The sequence below is a fragment of the Vipera berus genome (assembly GCF_964194415.1).
Source record: "Vipera berus genome assembly, chromosome: 15".
Classification (NCBI taxonomy): Eukaryota; Metazoa; Chordata; class Lepidosauria; order Squamata; family Viperidae; genus Vipera; species Vipera berus.
In genome coordinates, this window is record NC_138218.1 from 9,399,620 (window position 1) to 9,412,463 (window position 12,844).

The 12,844-nt window shown below is 44.5% G+C and overlaps 2 protein-coding genes across 10 annotated transcripts in view; both read right to left on the reverse strand.

The window, feature by feature from the left end:
- The window catches only part of AK8 (adenylate kinase 8), a 48,024-nt gene extending 35,334 nt beyond the window's left edge, over positions 1–12,690 (reverse strand). Inside the window, exons 1-5 of one of the 8 annotated variants that reach the window (XM_081339732.1) lie at positions 12,584–12,690; positions 11,596–11,789; positions 9,575–9,659; positions 4,409–4,458; positions 2,847–2,960 (exon numbers count right to left, since the gene is read on the reverse strand). In XM_081339732.1, coding sequence (XP_081195858.1) covers positions 2,847–2,960; positions 4,409–4,458; positions 9,575–9,659; positions 11,596–11,679 — 333 coding nt within the window. In that variant the 5' untranslated portion in view covers positions 11,680–11,789; positions 12,584–12,690. Of the gene's footprint in view, positions 1–2,846; positions 2,961–4,408; positions 4,459–5,698; positions 5,807–9,574; positions 9,660–11,200; positions 11,546–11,595; positions 12,047–12,583 lie in introns of those variants that run through there. The other 7 variants (XM_081339733.1, XM_081339735.1, XM_081339734.1 and 4 more) reach the window with 7 other exon arrangements.
- Positions 12,691–12,702: 12 nt separating this feature from the next.
- TSC1 (TSC complex subunit 1) overlaps positions 12,703–12,844 on the reverse strand; it is a 37,346-nt gene continuing 37,204 nt past the window's right edge. The window contains exon 25 of one of the 2 annotated variants that reach the window (XM_081339716.1): positions 12,703–12,820. In XM_081339716.1, coding sequence (XP_081195842.1) covers positions 12,776–12,820 — 45 coding nt within the window. In that variant the 3' untranslated portion in view covers positions 12,703–12,775. The remainder of the gene's footprint in view (positions 12,821–12,844) is intronic. The other variant, XM_081339729.1, reaches the window with a different exon arrangement.

The window sequence follows — 12,844 nt, forward strand, 5'->3', positions numbered from 1 at the left end:
CTTCCTCCTTCTCCTGCTCTTCTCCCCCCTTTCTCCTTCTCCTCCACTCCACAAACCCCACTGCCCTTTGGCATTGATGACGTTACCTAGTTGGGTAACGAAATGTCTGCAAGAAAACCACCAGGCTCAGAGAGCATCAAGGACCCCACAATCGTTGTCCTTCTCCTCCGCCTCTTCTTCTCTTCCACTTCCTCCTCCTCCACCTCTCCCCCCCTTTCTCCTTCACTCCACAAACCCCACTCCCCTTCTGGCACTGATGACGCTACCTAGTTGGCTAACGAAATGTCTGAAAGAAAACCACCTGGCTCGGAGAGCACCAAGGACCCCACAGGTTTGCCCCCTAAAGCTCCTGGGGAGTCAACTGTGCTTCCCCCAGAGGAGCAGCCGGCAAACAAAACCAGAAGTTGGCCGATTGGCGGTACTAATAATTCTCAGAAACTTTTTTCCGCTCTTCGCCAACGAGAACAAACAGCTTTTCTTCAAAGGAGCCCGGACGTAAGCTCTCCAAGATGGAGTAGCAAGAACAGATCTGTGGCAGACAGGTGAAGGCTGGACTAAGTGACCCAATTAGGCCTTTCTCTGGGTCCCTGATGACTCTAAGCCGGCTCTAAAGCAAGCCACGTTAGGCATTCGAGAGAGAGAGAGAGATCCGAAGGAGGGAAAGAAACGACTCGTGTGTTTCTTGGAAGTCTGAGAGTCCCGCCGGGCAGGGGCGTCAAAAGCTTCCCGCCGCCTCTCGCAGCTGGAGACGTCCTCGGCAGCTTTGAGGCTGTCACTTTACAAAAGGTGCCTCATGCGGTTCTCAGAAAGCACCAGTCTCTCCCGGCCTTCTTTGATGTGTCATTTCAAGAGATCTTGAGGTCTGCCCGGCAAAGGCTGGTGGAATCCAATTTGAGCATCTCCACACACACACACACACACACACACACACCCAGCCCCGCTTCCCTGTCCTCCCCATTCCTTCTCCAACTCCTTCGGCTCAACGGCTGGCTTCTCATACTCTCCTCAGCTTTGCCGGACCGGCTTTGCTCGACCAGCCTCCACGGGTGAGAAGGAGCACCATGGAGTTGTGGAGGAGGAGGAGGAGGAGAAGTGGCAGCAGCAGTGAGACGGTGTGAGTTGGCCACCTCGAGTTGCTTACCCAGGGATAAAAAATCTAATCCACCCATAAAATAAATACCTAGTCTTTCTCAATCAGAGGTAGGAAAGCAGCACCACGGACAGCGCCCGGAGAGAACTCTTAAAAGTCTCGCCATATGGTTCGAAAGTTGGGCTTTTCGATTCATTCCTTTGAAGGGCCGCGAGAGTTGCGGGAAAACCACTCTCCACAGATGCCAGCTGAGCCAGGGAGAGGCCTAAAGTGCCGCTTGTCGATTTCATTAGCCCTTCCCTACCCTGCCACGTCTGATTTTTGCCAGGTCTCCCTTGCCTTTCATGTGTCCTACAGGGCATCCTTGAAAGCACAGCTGATTAGCCTGAAATATGCTAATAATGAGAGTAATTAAGCCAAAGGGGATTTTTTCCCCCTCCCTCCTTCCTGCTCACAAACACGGCTGTGTGTTTGGGCATACGTGTGTGTGTGTGTGTGTGTGTGTGTGTGTGTGTGTGTGTGGAGTGGGGGGGTGTACCCTCCAAGTCAATTGAGGTTTTTTTTGTTGTTGTTGTGAATGAAATGAAAAAAATCCGTCGTTGGCCTCCAGGAAGAAAAGTTGCTCTGGGTTTTTTTGTTCAAGATGAATTTAAAAAAAGAGGGCGCAAAATTGGCCGGGGTGAGCCGTGACTGAAGGAGCGAGAAAACGGCACACCCAGGTATCCAAAAAGAAAAAGAAAAATTCATTTCATTTGTATCCTGCCTTGGCTATTTGTACAAATAACTCAAGGCGACGAAGATATCCAACACACATATCCTTGTCCTATTTTTCCCCATAACAACAACCCTCCTGGGTTGGGCAAAGTCACCCCGCCAGCTTTCCTGCCAAAGGTGGGACTAGAACTCACCGTGATTGGCCCAAAGCCACCCAGCTGGCTTTCACAGACAAGACGGGACTAGAACTCACCGTCTCCTGGTAATTGGCTCAAAGTCACCCGACCAGTTTTCATGCCTAGGGCAGGACTAGAACTTACTGTCTCCTGAGGACTGGCTCAAAGTGGACCAACCGGCTTCCATGCCAAAAGCAGGACTAGAACTCACCGTCTCCTGGCAATTGGCCTAAAGTCACCCAACTGGTTTTCATCCCTAAGGCGGGACTAGAACTGACAATCTCCTAATGATTGGCCCAAAGTTACCAAGTCAGTTTTCACACCTAAGGCGGGACTAGAATTCTCGGTCTCCTGGTGACTGGCCCAAGATCACCCAGCTGGCTTTCATAGCTAAGGCAGGACTTGAACTCACAATCTCCTGCTTTCTAGCCTGGTGCTTTTAAGAGACTGCATAGCCCAGAGCTGCATAAGGGATGGGGCAAGAGACTGATAAGAAACCCACCCCACCCCACCCCTTGTTTCCTGGGCTATAAAAGAGAGTCGGGGTGTGTGTCTGTGTGTGTGTGTGCGTGCGTGCGAAATTTGCACTTTCAGACTTGCAAGCTTCTGTGAATGTAGCCTTAGAATAAAATAGAATTAGTTAATCTGGTTGTGTTTCCTGTCTGGCCTACCTGAGAACACAGACACTGTGAGCCTCTTATCACGGACTCCGATGGGCGCCCGGGAGCCATCCTTGATGCAAACGAACGCGGGTAATTGGACCCCTCGTCGTGCGCTTGCCGAAAAGCTTGGCAAACGCCGCAATTTATTTTTCCCCCCCGCCCCCCTGCACGCGGGGAATGGCCTTGTTACGTCTGGAAACATACCTGCTTTCTCTCCCGATATCCTTGCACTTCACTTGATAGGGTTGACCATTCATTGGTTAACAAATTCTCCCGGGAAATACGGGGGATTATCAATTGTTTACTCAGCCACATTGCCTGCAGGGAGACACACGGTGGGAGAAGTGAACGGGAGAGGGGTGAGGTGGAGGGGGGAAAAAAATGTCTTTGCCAAGAATATTTGAAGAAAATAAAAAAAAAAACCTCTGTGTGGTCGGAGTTTTTCATTTGTTAGGAGTGGGGGTGGGGCTGCTCGGAAAAGAACCCCACGGTGCTCAGAGAAAAAGTCAAAATGATGCACGAACGGCTGGTTTAAAAGAGAGGAGGAGGAGGAGGAGGAGAAACGACTCTTAAAATTTGACACAATGGGAATTTGGGATGGTGACATTTGTGGCGGCCGGAAAATAGGTCTGTTCAATACCAGACATATTTGCCTGGATGTTTCAAGCCGAGGCTGTCACCTATTTAACCGGGCTGCTTTAATGTGAATTCAATTTAATGCGGTTTGGTAAAGAGATGAATAAAATCAGTAAGGGAGCGCGGTGAAAAGAGCTGGCCTTTTCCGGCTTTACAGCAGCAGCTTCCCCTTTTAGCCGAGAACCCTTCCGCTGTTAATAAATAAATCAAAGCCCGGGTCGTCCAATACCAAAGGTCTGAAGAGATCAGAGCAAGGGCACTGAAAGAACATCTGAACTTCTGTTTGGCGTAAAAGCAACAGGGCCTTCTGTTGCTTTGAACCGGTCGGTCGGTCGTTAGGACGGCCAACAAGGATGGCCAACAAATTCTCATCATTTGAAGAGGCTGTTTTGCTCCCTCCAAAGGGGATGAATTCAGGAGAGAAGTGGGGGTTTTGAAGGGGCGACTATGGCGGCCTAGGTAGGGTGACTTTTTCCTGGGAAACCTTGTGAAGGAGGAGGGGGGAGATTTAGATTTAGATTTTATTAGATTTATATACCGCCCTTTTCCCGTAGGACTCAGGGCGGTTTACAAGGTGTTTAAAAACATCGATACAAAAATAAATAAAAAAACAATTAAAAATGATTAAATTCAGTCCCTAAAGTAGAAATATAAAAACCCCAATTAAAACTCTCAGCCTCAAAGAGCCAGGTCTTCAGGAGGGGAAGAGGAGGAGGGAGAAGGAGAAGGAAAGAATGAGGAAGGAGGAGGAGGAGGAGAAGGAGGAAGAGAGTTGGACTAGATGACCTCCAAAGTCCCTTCCAACTTTATTATTATTATTATTATTATTATTATTATTATTATTATTATTATTATTATTAATTATTATTATTAAGGAGAAGGAGGAAAGAATGAGGAAGGTGGTGGTGGTGGTGGAGGAGGAGGAGGAGGAGGAGTCTTGGACTTACCACCATTTGTGTAGTGATCATGGAAGGAGAAGAAAAAGGAAAAGAAGGAGAAGGAATTATATAGAGGAGGAGGAGGAGGAGGAGGAGGAGGAAATGGTGGAGAAGAAGGAGTGGTGGACAAAGAGAAGGAAGAAAGAAAGGAGGAGAAGGAGATATATGGATAGAGAAGGGGGAGATACTCACAATAGTAGTTTTCCCAGAGGCTGGAGGGCCAAGTAGAAAGATCCTTGGAGCTATGGAGAAAAAAAAAAAGAACAAGAATTGTCAAGATTCTCCATTGCTACAGAGCTGGGTCAGTCTTCCAGGACTTGAGGGGCTGTCACAGAGAAGAAGGAGGTTGGACTTTTTGCTAAAGCACAGGACAAGAAGTAACAGGTGGAAGATTATCAAAGAGAGAAGCAACCTAGAAATCTCCTGACAGTCAGAACAATTAACCAGTGGAACTCCTTGCCTCCAGAAGTGGTGGGTGCTCCAACACTGGAGGCTTTCAAGAAGAGGCTGGACAACCATTGGTCTGGAATGGTGTAGGGTCTCCTGCAGGAAACCCCCCCGATGTCCCTTCCAGCGTATTAGATCTGTCTGTCTATCTATCTGTCTATCTATCTATCTATCTATCTATCTATCTATCTATCTATCTATCTATCTATCTATCTATCTATCTATCTATCTATCTATCATCTATCTGTCTGTCTGCCTGCCTGCCTACCTACCTACCTGTCTACCCATCATCTATTATCTGTCTATCTAAGTATCTGTCTGTGTCTACCTCTATATCTGTCTCTCTCCATCAATCTGTCTATTTTTTTTTAAATCCCATTTATATCCCGCCCTTCTCCGAAGACTCAGGGTGGCTTACAATTTAAAGCACAAATCAATGTGCTTAGCAATATTTACCTGTCTACCTACCTATAATCATGTAAACTTAAAAAGGCCCTCTCCTCCAAATGAACTAGTTTGTATGTCTGCCTGTCTGTCTATCCATCCATCCATCCATCCATCCATCCTTCCTCCTCCTCCATCATCATCTATAGGTTTTCAAGAAGAGATTGGACAACCATTTGTCTGAGATGGTACGAGGACTCTTCCTTGGAGCAGGGGGCTGGACTAGAAGATCTCCGAGGCCCCTTCCCTTTCTGCTATTCTGTGTTCTCCTCGTGCCACGAGCCAGCCCAGACAAGATTTTTTCTTTTTTCCTTTTGCCTCTTGGAAAGCAACGGAGAACATTTGTTTTTCTTCTCACGTCTGGTGCTTGTGACTAGCTTCCTCTCGGGGTGAGCTTAGAAGCAGAAGACCCCTTGAACAGTTTCCAGGTTCTTGTGGCGCGGGCAAGCAAGCCTTTTTCTTGGCCACTGGAGACGAGCGTGTTACCCGCCTCAGTTCTTCGTGCCCTTGCTCAGAAACCTCATCTCCAATTCTCCCTGATCTCAGCTTCCTTTGTGTTTGTGGGAAGGGGTTGTCTGCGGGAGCACGCACCTTTTCGTTCGGAGCACAATGAAAAGCACGAGGAACATCCTCAAGTTTCTATCCTTATTGTTGTTGTTGTTGTTGTTGTTGTTGTTGTTGTTGTTGTTGTTGTTGTTGTTATTATTATTATTATTATTATTATTATTATTATTATTATTATTATTATTTGGTCCTGCGGGCCTGCGAATTTAAGTTTCCTCCCTGAGCGAAACTCCAAGTCTCCCCTCTTGAGGATCGTGGCTAATTTGAGGATTAAAATAGGGCAGAAGGCCTGAGAATTCAAGCCAGGATTTACGGGAGATGTCTGAATGAAGAAAAGGGAATCTAGTCAGGTTTGGGGGAGGGGAGAAATGTTACTAAGATGGGATCAGGAGTGACATTTGAAGAGAGAAAATTGGGGGGTGGGGGTGGGGCGGCGCTGGGGAGGGGGAGGAATCCACTTTTCTTTTCTCCCTGATGCAGAGCTGCGTTCACACGACTCAGCTACCATGGAGTGGGTGTGATGTGGTTGTGGGAACTTGGCCATCGGCGTCTCACGTTGTAGGAGCCAAAGAACCTAGTTAAGTCCTAATCTGGCTTAAGGGGCAATATGAACCGAAGGGCTTTTAAATTAACTACATTAATATTGCTACATTCATTTTGATACTGTGTTGTTTTTTTAAAAAAAATTAATGATAGGTTTTTGTTTTTATTATTTATTTTTGAAATGGCCCTACTGCTTTCGTTTCTATGGTTCCTTTAAGGACGTTTTCTGCAAACAGACAAGAGGCAAAAAGACTGTAATGGCTTTAAAAAAAAATTGAAAAAAGAAAGGAAACAATAAACTAAAATGGAAAATAATAAACTAAATTAAACTAAACTAAATAAAACTAGATAAACTAAGAGAGCAAAATAAATTCAATACTAAAATAAACTAAAATATATAATAAAAAGAAACAAATTCAAGTAATCCGAAACAATGAAAAATGTACTAAAATATATAGAGAAATAAAAACACAGGACAAAAAGCAAAATAAACACAAATGATAAACTAATATCTAAAGGAACAAAAAAATAATGATGACAATATATAATAAAGTAGACTAAAATATAAAGCGAGACCAACTCAAATAAAAAACTGGAAATTTAAAGCAATAAAAAAAACAAATTAAAATACACAATACAATAAATCAAAATATGCAATAAAAAGCAAAACTCCAATAACAAACCAAAATCTAAAACAACGAAGACGATACACGCTAAAATAATAGCAACGATGAAGCACTCCAATCTAAAATAATAAACTAAAATGACCAATTAAAATAGAAAATAATAACAAGGAAAGACAGCCTGGTCTGATCTTGAACGGTAGCTTAGGAAGAAGAACGGTGCTGAGCCATTTCATTCCCCCCCCCAAAAGCTTGGCAAGTATTTTTAACACTAAACTGGACAACTTTTAAAATCAAGAGCAAAATCCTCAGATTACAAATTCATCTGAACAAAGCTCTCTTGACTTGGGAGTTTTAAGGCAACGTTCCTTGACTTATTGGTTTTGAAAAGGATCGGGAAAAGAATATCTTAACCAAGGTACATTAAGCTGTTTCATCACCTAAATTCTTTCCAAATCAGATTAAAACACACAGCTTTTTTAAAAATTTCTCTTTTTCCGTCTTCTTCGTTTTTCCTTTCTCCTTTTTTTCTTCTTCTGTTCCCCGCCCCCCCCCCCTCCCTTAGAATTTTTTAACACCTTGAAACTTCAGCCTGGTAATGAGGAATTATTTATAAACAGAGTCATCGGAAATGTGCTTTGGTGCCAACACTAATCAACTTCTTCCACCGGCTTCAAAGCAAACAGAGGGGGGAAAAAAAATTAAAAAGACGCTTTCTAGCTCCAGATCCTTTTGAGGTTTAAGTAGGAAGCCTGATTTAAAATTCAGTCCAAAACCCGGAGGTACTGAAGCTTTAATACACTCCTTTCGTGGACAAACGTTTGATAAAAAAAAAAAAGAGAAACGTATCATTATACACACCGTATCATGCTTTAATATTGCCCAGGGCAACTATAAACGTTCGCTTTGTACTAAATCTGCTTTTCCTTTTGCTTAGGAGCAGCTAAGCAGACGTAGCAAATACATTGATTTACACATTTGCACGCTGGTAAAAAAAAATAAAAAATCTTCCACCGTCCCTAAACATATGTCATGGATTTTTGAAGGGGAGAGGAACGAAAAGTGAATTCCTCCACAGGAAGATACAGATGTTCTGATAAAGCCTCCCCGGCTTTTTTTTTTAATAAAAAAAATGCAATTAATTCATAACAGCCAAAATTCAATAAAGAATTTAAATAGAGGCTGACACCACCACCACCACCCATTTTTAAGGCCTCGAACCATCCTGACTTATCCTGGGATCATGGCGAACAGAGAAAAATTAATTAGCTAAATACTTTTATTTTCAAAAGAACTGGATTTAAAATTTAAAACATGTCAGAGAAATATTTCAACAAGAGTTCCTGACTGACAAAGAGTAGGATACAGTTCCCAAACTGCTTTAATAGTTGTGTGGCTTGTTGTCGTTTTCGCGTTTTGAAGGTTATCTTTCTGTAGGCAGCCCAGGGTCACAGCGGGGAAACGGGCGGCTGTACGAATTTAATCAATAAAATTTCACCAGCCAGCCAACCAATCAGCGGAAGTAGAAGTCAGTTTCTCCTGAAAATTGTGCAGTTTCACAGATTAAGATCCGGGTTTGTGGATGCTATGGAGTCAGATGCCTGCTGGAGGCAGATCAGAAAAAATGGAATATTTTTGGTATCTCTGAAAAGAAAGCTGTTCCGGGAACCAGTGGAAAAGACCCCGCTTTCTCCTTTGCTTCTTATTCCATTATCTATCTATTATCTTTTATTATCTATTACCTGTTATTTATTATCTATCATCTATTATGTAAGCTGTAAACCAGGACAGAGTTTGGCTTTTGAGTAAGCTGTAAACCAGGAAAAAGTCTGGGTTTGACCAAATTCTGGCATAATGTTATAAGCAAGCCAAAAACTCTGGCGAATTACTCAACAAAACCATTGCAATTCGCATTTGTTGTGCTGTGTTACCTCTCTGGTTTTAAATCCTCACCAGCTTTATCCTTCTCCACGAATTTAGGTCTAAATTACTACTACTGCTTTTGTGAAGAATTGAGAGAGGATATCTCCCTTTTCTACACTTCGCTTTAGAATTTATGACGAATTAAAATCATTTTTGACTTCATGACAGGAATACTTTTTTTCTTTTAATTTCCCCCCCCCTTTTTTTTTTTGCTTCTACATCTCTGCTTGAAATCTTCTCTTGGGTGAAAACTGACTTTCGAGCAGAAATCATGAAAATTCATAGCTTTGCTGATGACTTTAATGAAGCGAAGGGGAGGGTTACCCTCCGTCTTCCAAAGCAGCCAGCTCCTTCTTCAAGATTAAGAAAAAGAAAATGCTATTAAATCAGACTTACAGAAATTCCTCTTCCGCTCTTCTTCCTTGTCTATCGGCTCTTGATTTTTATTTGACGGGGATGGAGTTGTATCTTCACTTATTTAACAAGGCTTCTAAACCACTAGACCAGCTGGGGAATTCTGGGAGTTGAAGTCCAAGTATCTTGAAGCGCGCTGGCTGGGGAATTCTGGGAGTTGCGTTCCACACATTTTAAAGTTGCCAAGTGTGAACAAACCTCTTCTAAAACTTCTTGCCCATCTGGAATCCTAAAGATGTTTGGGAACGAGGCAACCTCCACAATCCCCAGCCGACAACGATCAATTCTGAAAGATGCACTCGTTCACTCCAGTTTGGGAAAACTGCTCAAAATTTTAGCAAATCATTTCCAATACAGACAGAGGCCCGACCGCATTGCAACCATCGCCCTGCTTACTCACCGTCACAGTTGCTGAATTTTAACTGCCTTATCAAGAAGTCTAGGGGGTTCTCCGGCCGGTGGACTAGCAAATTTCCCAGCAAATCCTAGAAAAGAATCAAATGGACTGAGTAACAAGGAAGCAATTTCTGGTCCCTGTTCAAAACTTTTTTTCCACCAATCCAAAAGTTTGCCAAGTCAGAATTAACTAGGAAAAGCCCTCCGATGAAAAGCAGGTGCATTTATGAGCCCCTGTTTTTATAAACAGCTACAATGCCACTTGAGAAATAAATGCTGGACTATTGAATTAATTAAATGTTTACACTACCCAACTCTTGCTTTCTTGCAGGCATTTCATGACCCAACTGGGTAACATCATCAGTGCTAGAAGGGAGGGCAGAATGGAGGAGGAGGAGGATTGTGGGCCCTTGGTGCTTCTTGAGCTTGGTTGGTTTTCTTGAAGATGTTTCATTACCCAACTAGGTAACATCATCAGTGCTAGAAAAGAGCGGTGTTTGCTCTCTTGTTTATATACAGGAGTTGCCTTGCTACTGTTAGTAGGGATGTTACTTTCTTCTTGGTAATTCCTTGATTAGATTGTTGTTTCATTGTTTGTTTGATCTGGTAGTTCCTTGATTTAGCTGATTTATATATATATATATATATAAATCCCATTTGTATCCCGCCCTTCTCCGAAGACTCAGGGCGGCTTACAATCTAAGAAGCACAAACCAATGTGCTTAGCAATAGCCTTCATTCTATGTATATGCCTGCTTATTAGGGCTTTCGCCCCCCCCAAGCAGCATTTTTACAAAGTCAGCTTATTGCCCCCAACAATCTGGGTCCTTATTTTACCTACCTCGGAAGGATGGAAGGCTGAGTCAACCTTGAGCCTGGTGGGACTCGAACCTGCACTAATATTTGATTTATATAGAATAGCTCTTGCAATCACAGAATATCTGTCCGTGTCAGAAACACTTAGTTTTAATCTTGTTTTCTGGGTGGTGGTTGTTGTTGTTGTTGTTCTTGCAACTTAGCAAGCTATTTGCATATCTTAAAGTTGTGTAAATCCAGAAGAGAAATTGCTAAGCATGTTTTCTGAATAGTCTTACACTTTGAAGCAATGCCTTATGACAGGGGTCTTCAAACTCAGCCCTGGCTGAGGAATTCTGGGAGTTGAAGTCCATAAGTCATAAAAGGGCAGAGTTTGAAGACCCCTGCTTTATGGCCTTTATTCATTTTTTTTCCAGTCCCCTTAATGGAACTTCCGAATGTCCAGCTTTGCAAAAGAAAGCAATTTTTTTTCTTCCTCGTCTACAAGGCAAAATCTGTACATACGATCCTCTCCATTTACCTGTTCCGCTCTGAATCTTCTTAACAAACAAATTATTAGCAACTCTGCTCATGTTATTGATTCAGGGGAAAAAGCTTCCTGGTTTATATTACACAAGGACTTCTAACAATAAAAAAAATAAATCAGAAGTCTAGGGCATTAGTGGATCTGCAATTGGAAAGTCTTGTTTCTAACAACAGTAACAAAAAGCTGCAACAAAAACAGAAGTTTTGTGATGTTTTTAACTCACTCTTTAAAATGTTACTTTCTCAGCCCAATGTTGCTTCCAGGTTTGTCAACATTTCAAAAAACTACCTTGCAATTAATTTCTTTATTGGACTTCTATCAGTCAGCGGAAGAACCCACAATTATTGTGCGGGAACGTGATTGTTTATGATGCCGTTGCTCAGCGTTGTGATCCTGAGTTCTAATGCTGCCTGGGTGACTTTGAGCCTGTCGTTTTATCTCCGCTCAGCCCACCTCACCGGGTTGTTGTTGTGGGGAAAATAAGAGCAAGAAGGAATGTTAGGTAGATTTGTTACTTCGGGTTAATTATAAAGATAATAAAGGCGAGCTAAAAAAAATAAAGATCTTTAAAAAGTATTAAAAAAAAGATTTAGGGCCAGACTTCTAGGTAGGAACAAACTTTTTAGCCGCACCTAAAGCAGCTTCCCACTTTTGCAATCACCTTTGCACCCTCTTCCCCTCACCTGCATCATTTCGAAAAGACGGTGCTTCTCCGCGTAGAGCCCCATCATTGGGGGGATATACAAAGGCCTCTTGGTAGCATCCATGGCGCCCCTAGCAACCGCGCGTCGCTAGGCTGCGACGCTGCTAGAAGGAGACGAGCTTCGCCCGCGGTGGCGTCATCACCGAGCGACAGGCCTCACACGCCGCCGGCTGGCTGGGCAAAAGAGACTGGGTTGCGGCGACGGGGTTGGCCGCTAGAGGGCGGCCGAGAGGCCAAAAAACAAAAAAAAACCGCTTCGCCCAGGCTTCATCGCTCGAGCTTTTTTTTTTTTTTTGCACGCGTTCAACGCAGGACTGGCTTTTTCCTTTGCCTGCACGGGTTTCTCCCGGGTTGTGTGAACGCAGTCACATTTCAAGCTCGCACGAGGGACTCTCCACGCACACACACCGCCCCCAGCTTCTATTGCACCTCTCTCTCTTCCCCCGTTAAAACCTTGCGCACCAGCAAGAGGCAGCAGCAGCCGACTACGTGCCTCGGGGGAGCCCTCCCCACCCACCCACACCCAGCAAGGCAAAGGGAAGAAGACAGTTGGGCAGCAAAGAGATACCTAACCTGCCAACCTTCCGCTTGCTGGGCTCCAGCAACGGCCAAAGCCCTAGCTGGTTGGCGGATAGACTGCTCCTGGCTTTGGAGGCTCGGCGGAGCTTGTTTTTTTTTTTTTTTTTTGCAAAAAGCCGGGCTCCCCCCGGGCTTTCCTTGGCTAGTCCCCATGTGTAAGGGGGTGGGGGTGGGGGTGGGGGGCGTGGCGGCTGAGCAAGGGTCCCGCCCCTCGGTTGCCCGGGAGACGCGTGTAACAATTGCCCGGCTCGCCTCGGGCTTGCAAAGAGGCGGGCGGGGGAGTAAAGAAGCCGCTGGATCCATCCGGATGGTCGCCGGCAGCAGCAGCAGCAGCGACTCCGGGACATGCAGAAGAATCGGGGAGAAGAATAAAGGTGAGCCCAGCCTACCTGGCAGGGGGAGCTGGAACGCCGAAGGAACGCTGGATGGTGCCCTTTCCGCGGGCGGATCGGTATGGGGGGGAGGGCTTTCCATGCCGCCGGTCCTGAGTTCCGATCCTGAGAACATTCCGGAGTCTTTGCTTTCACTTCCGTGCCTGTAGTAGTTTTTTTCCCCCCAAGAGGCGCTGAATCCTCAGCTCATCAAAGAGATCCCTTTTGCTCTGGGTTCAAATCAACGGAGAAGCTCTATTTTAATGAGAGATAAGCAGC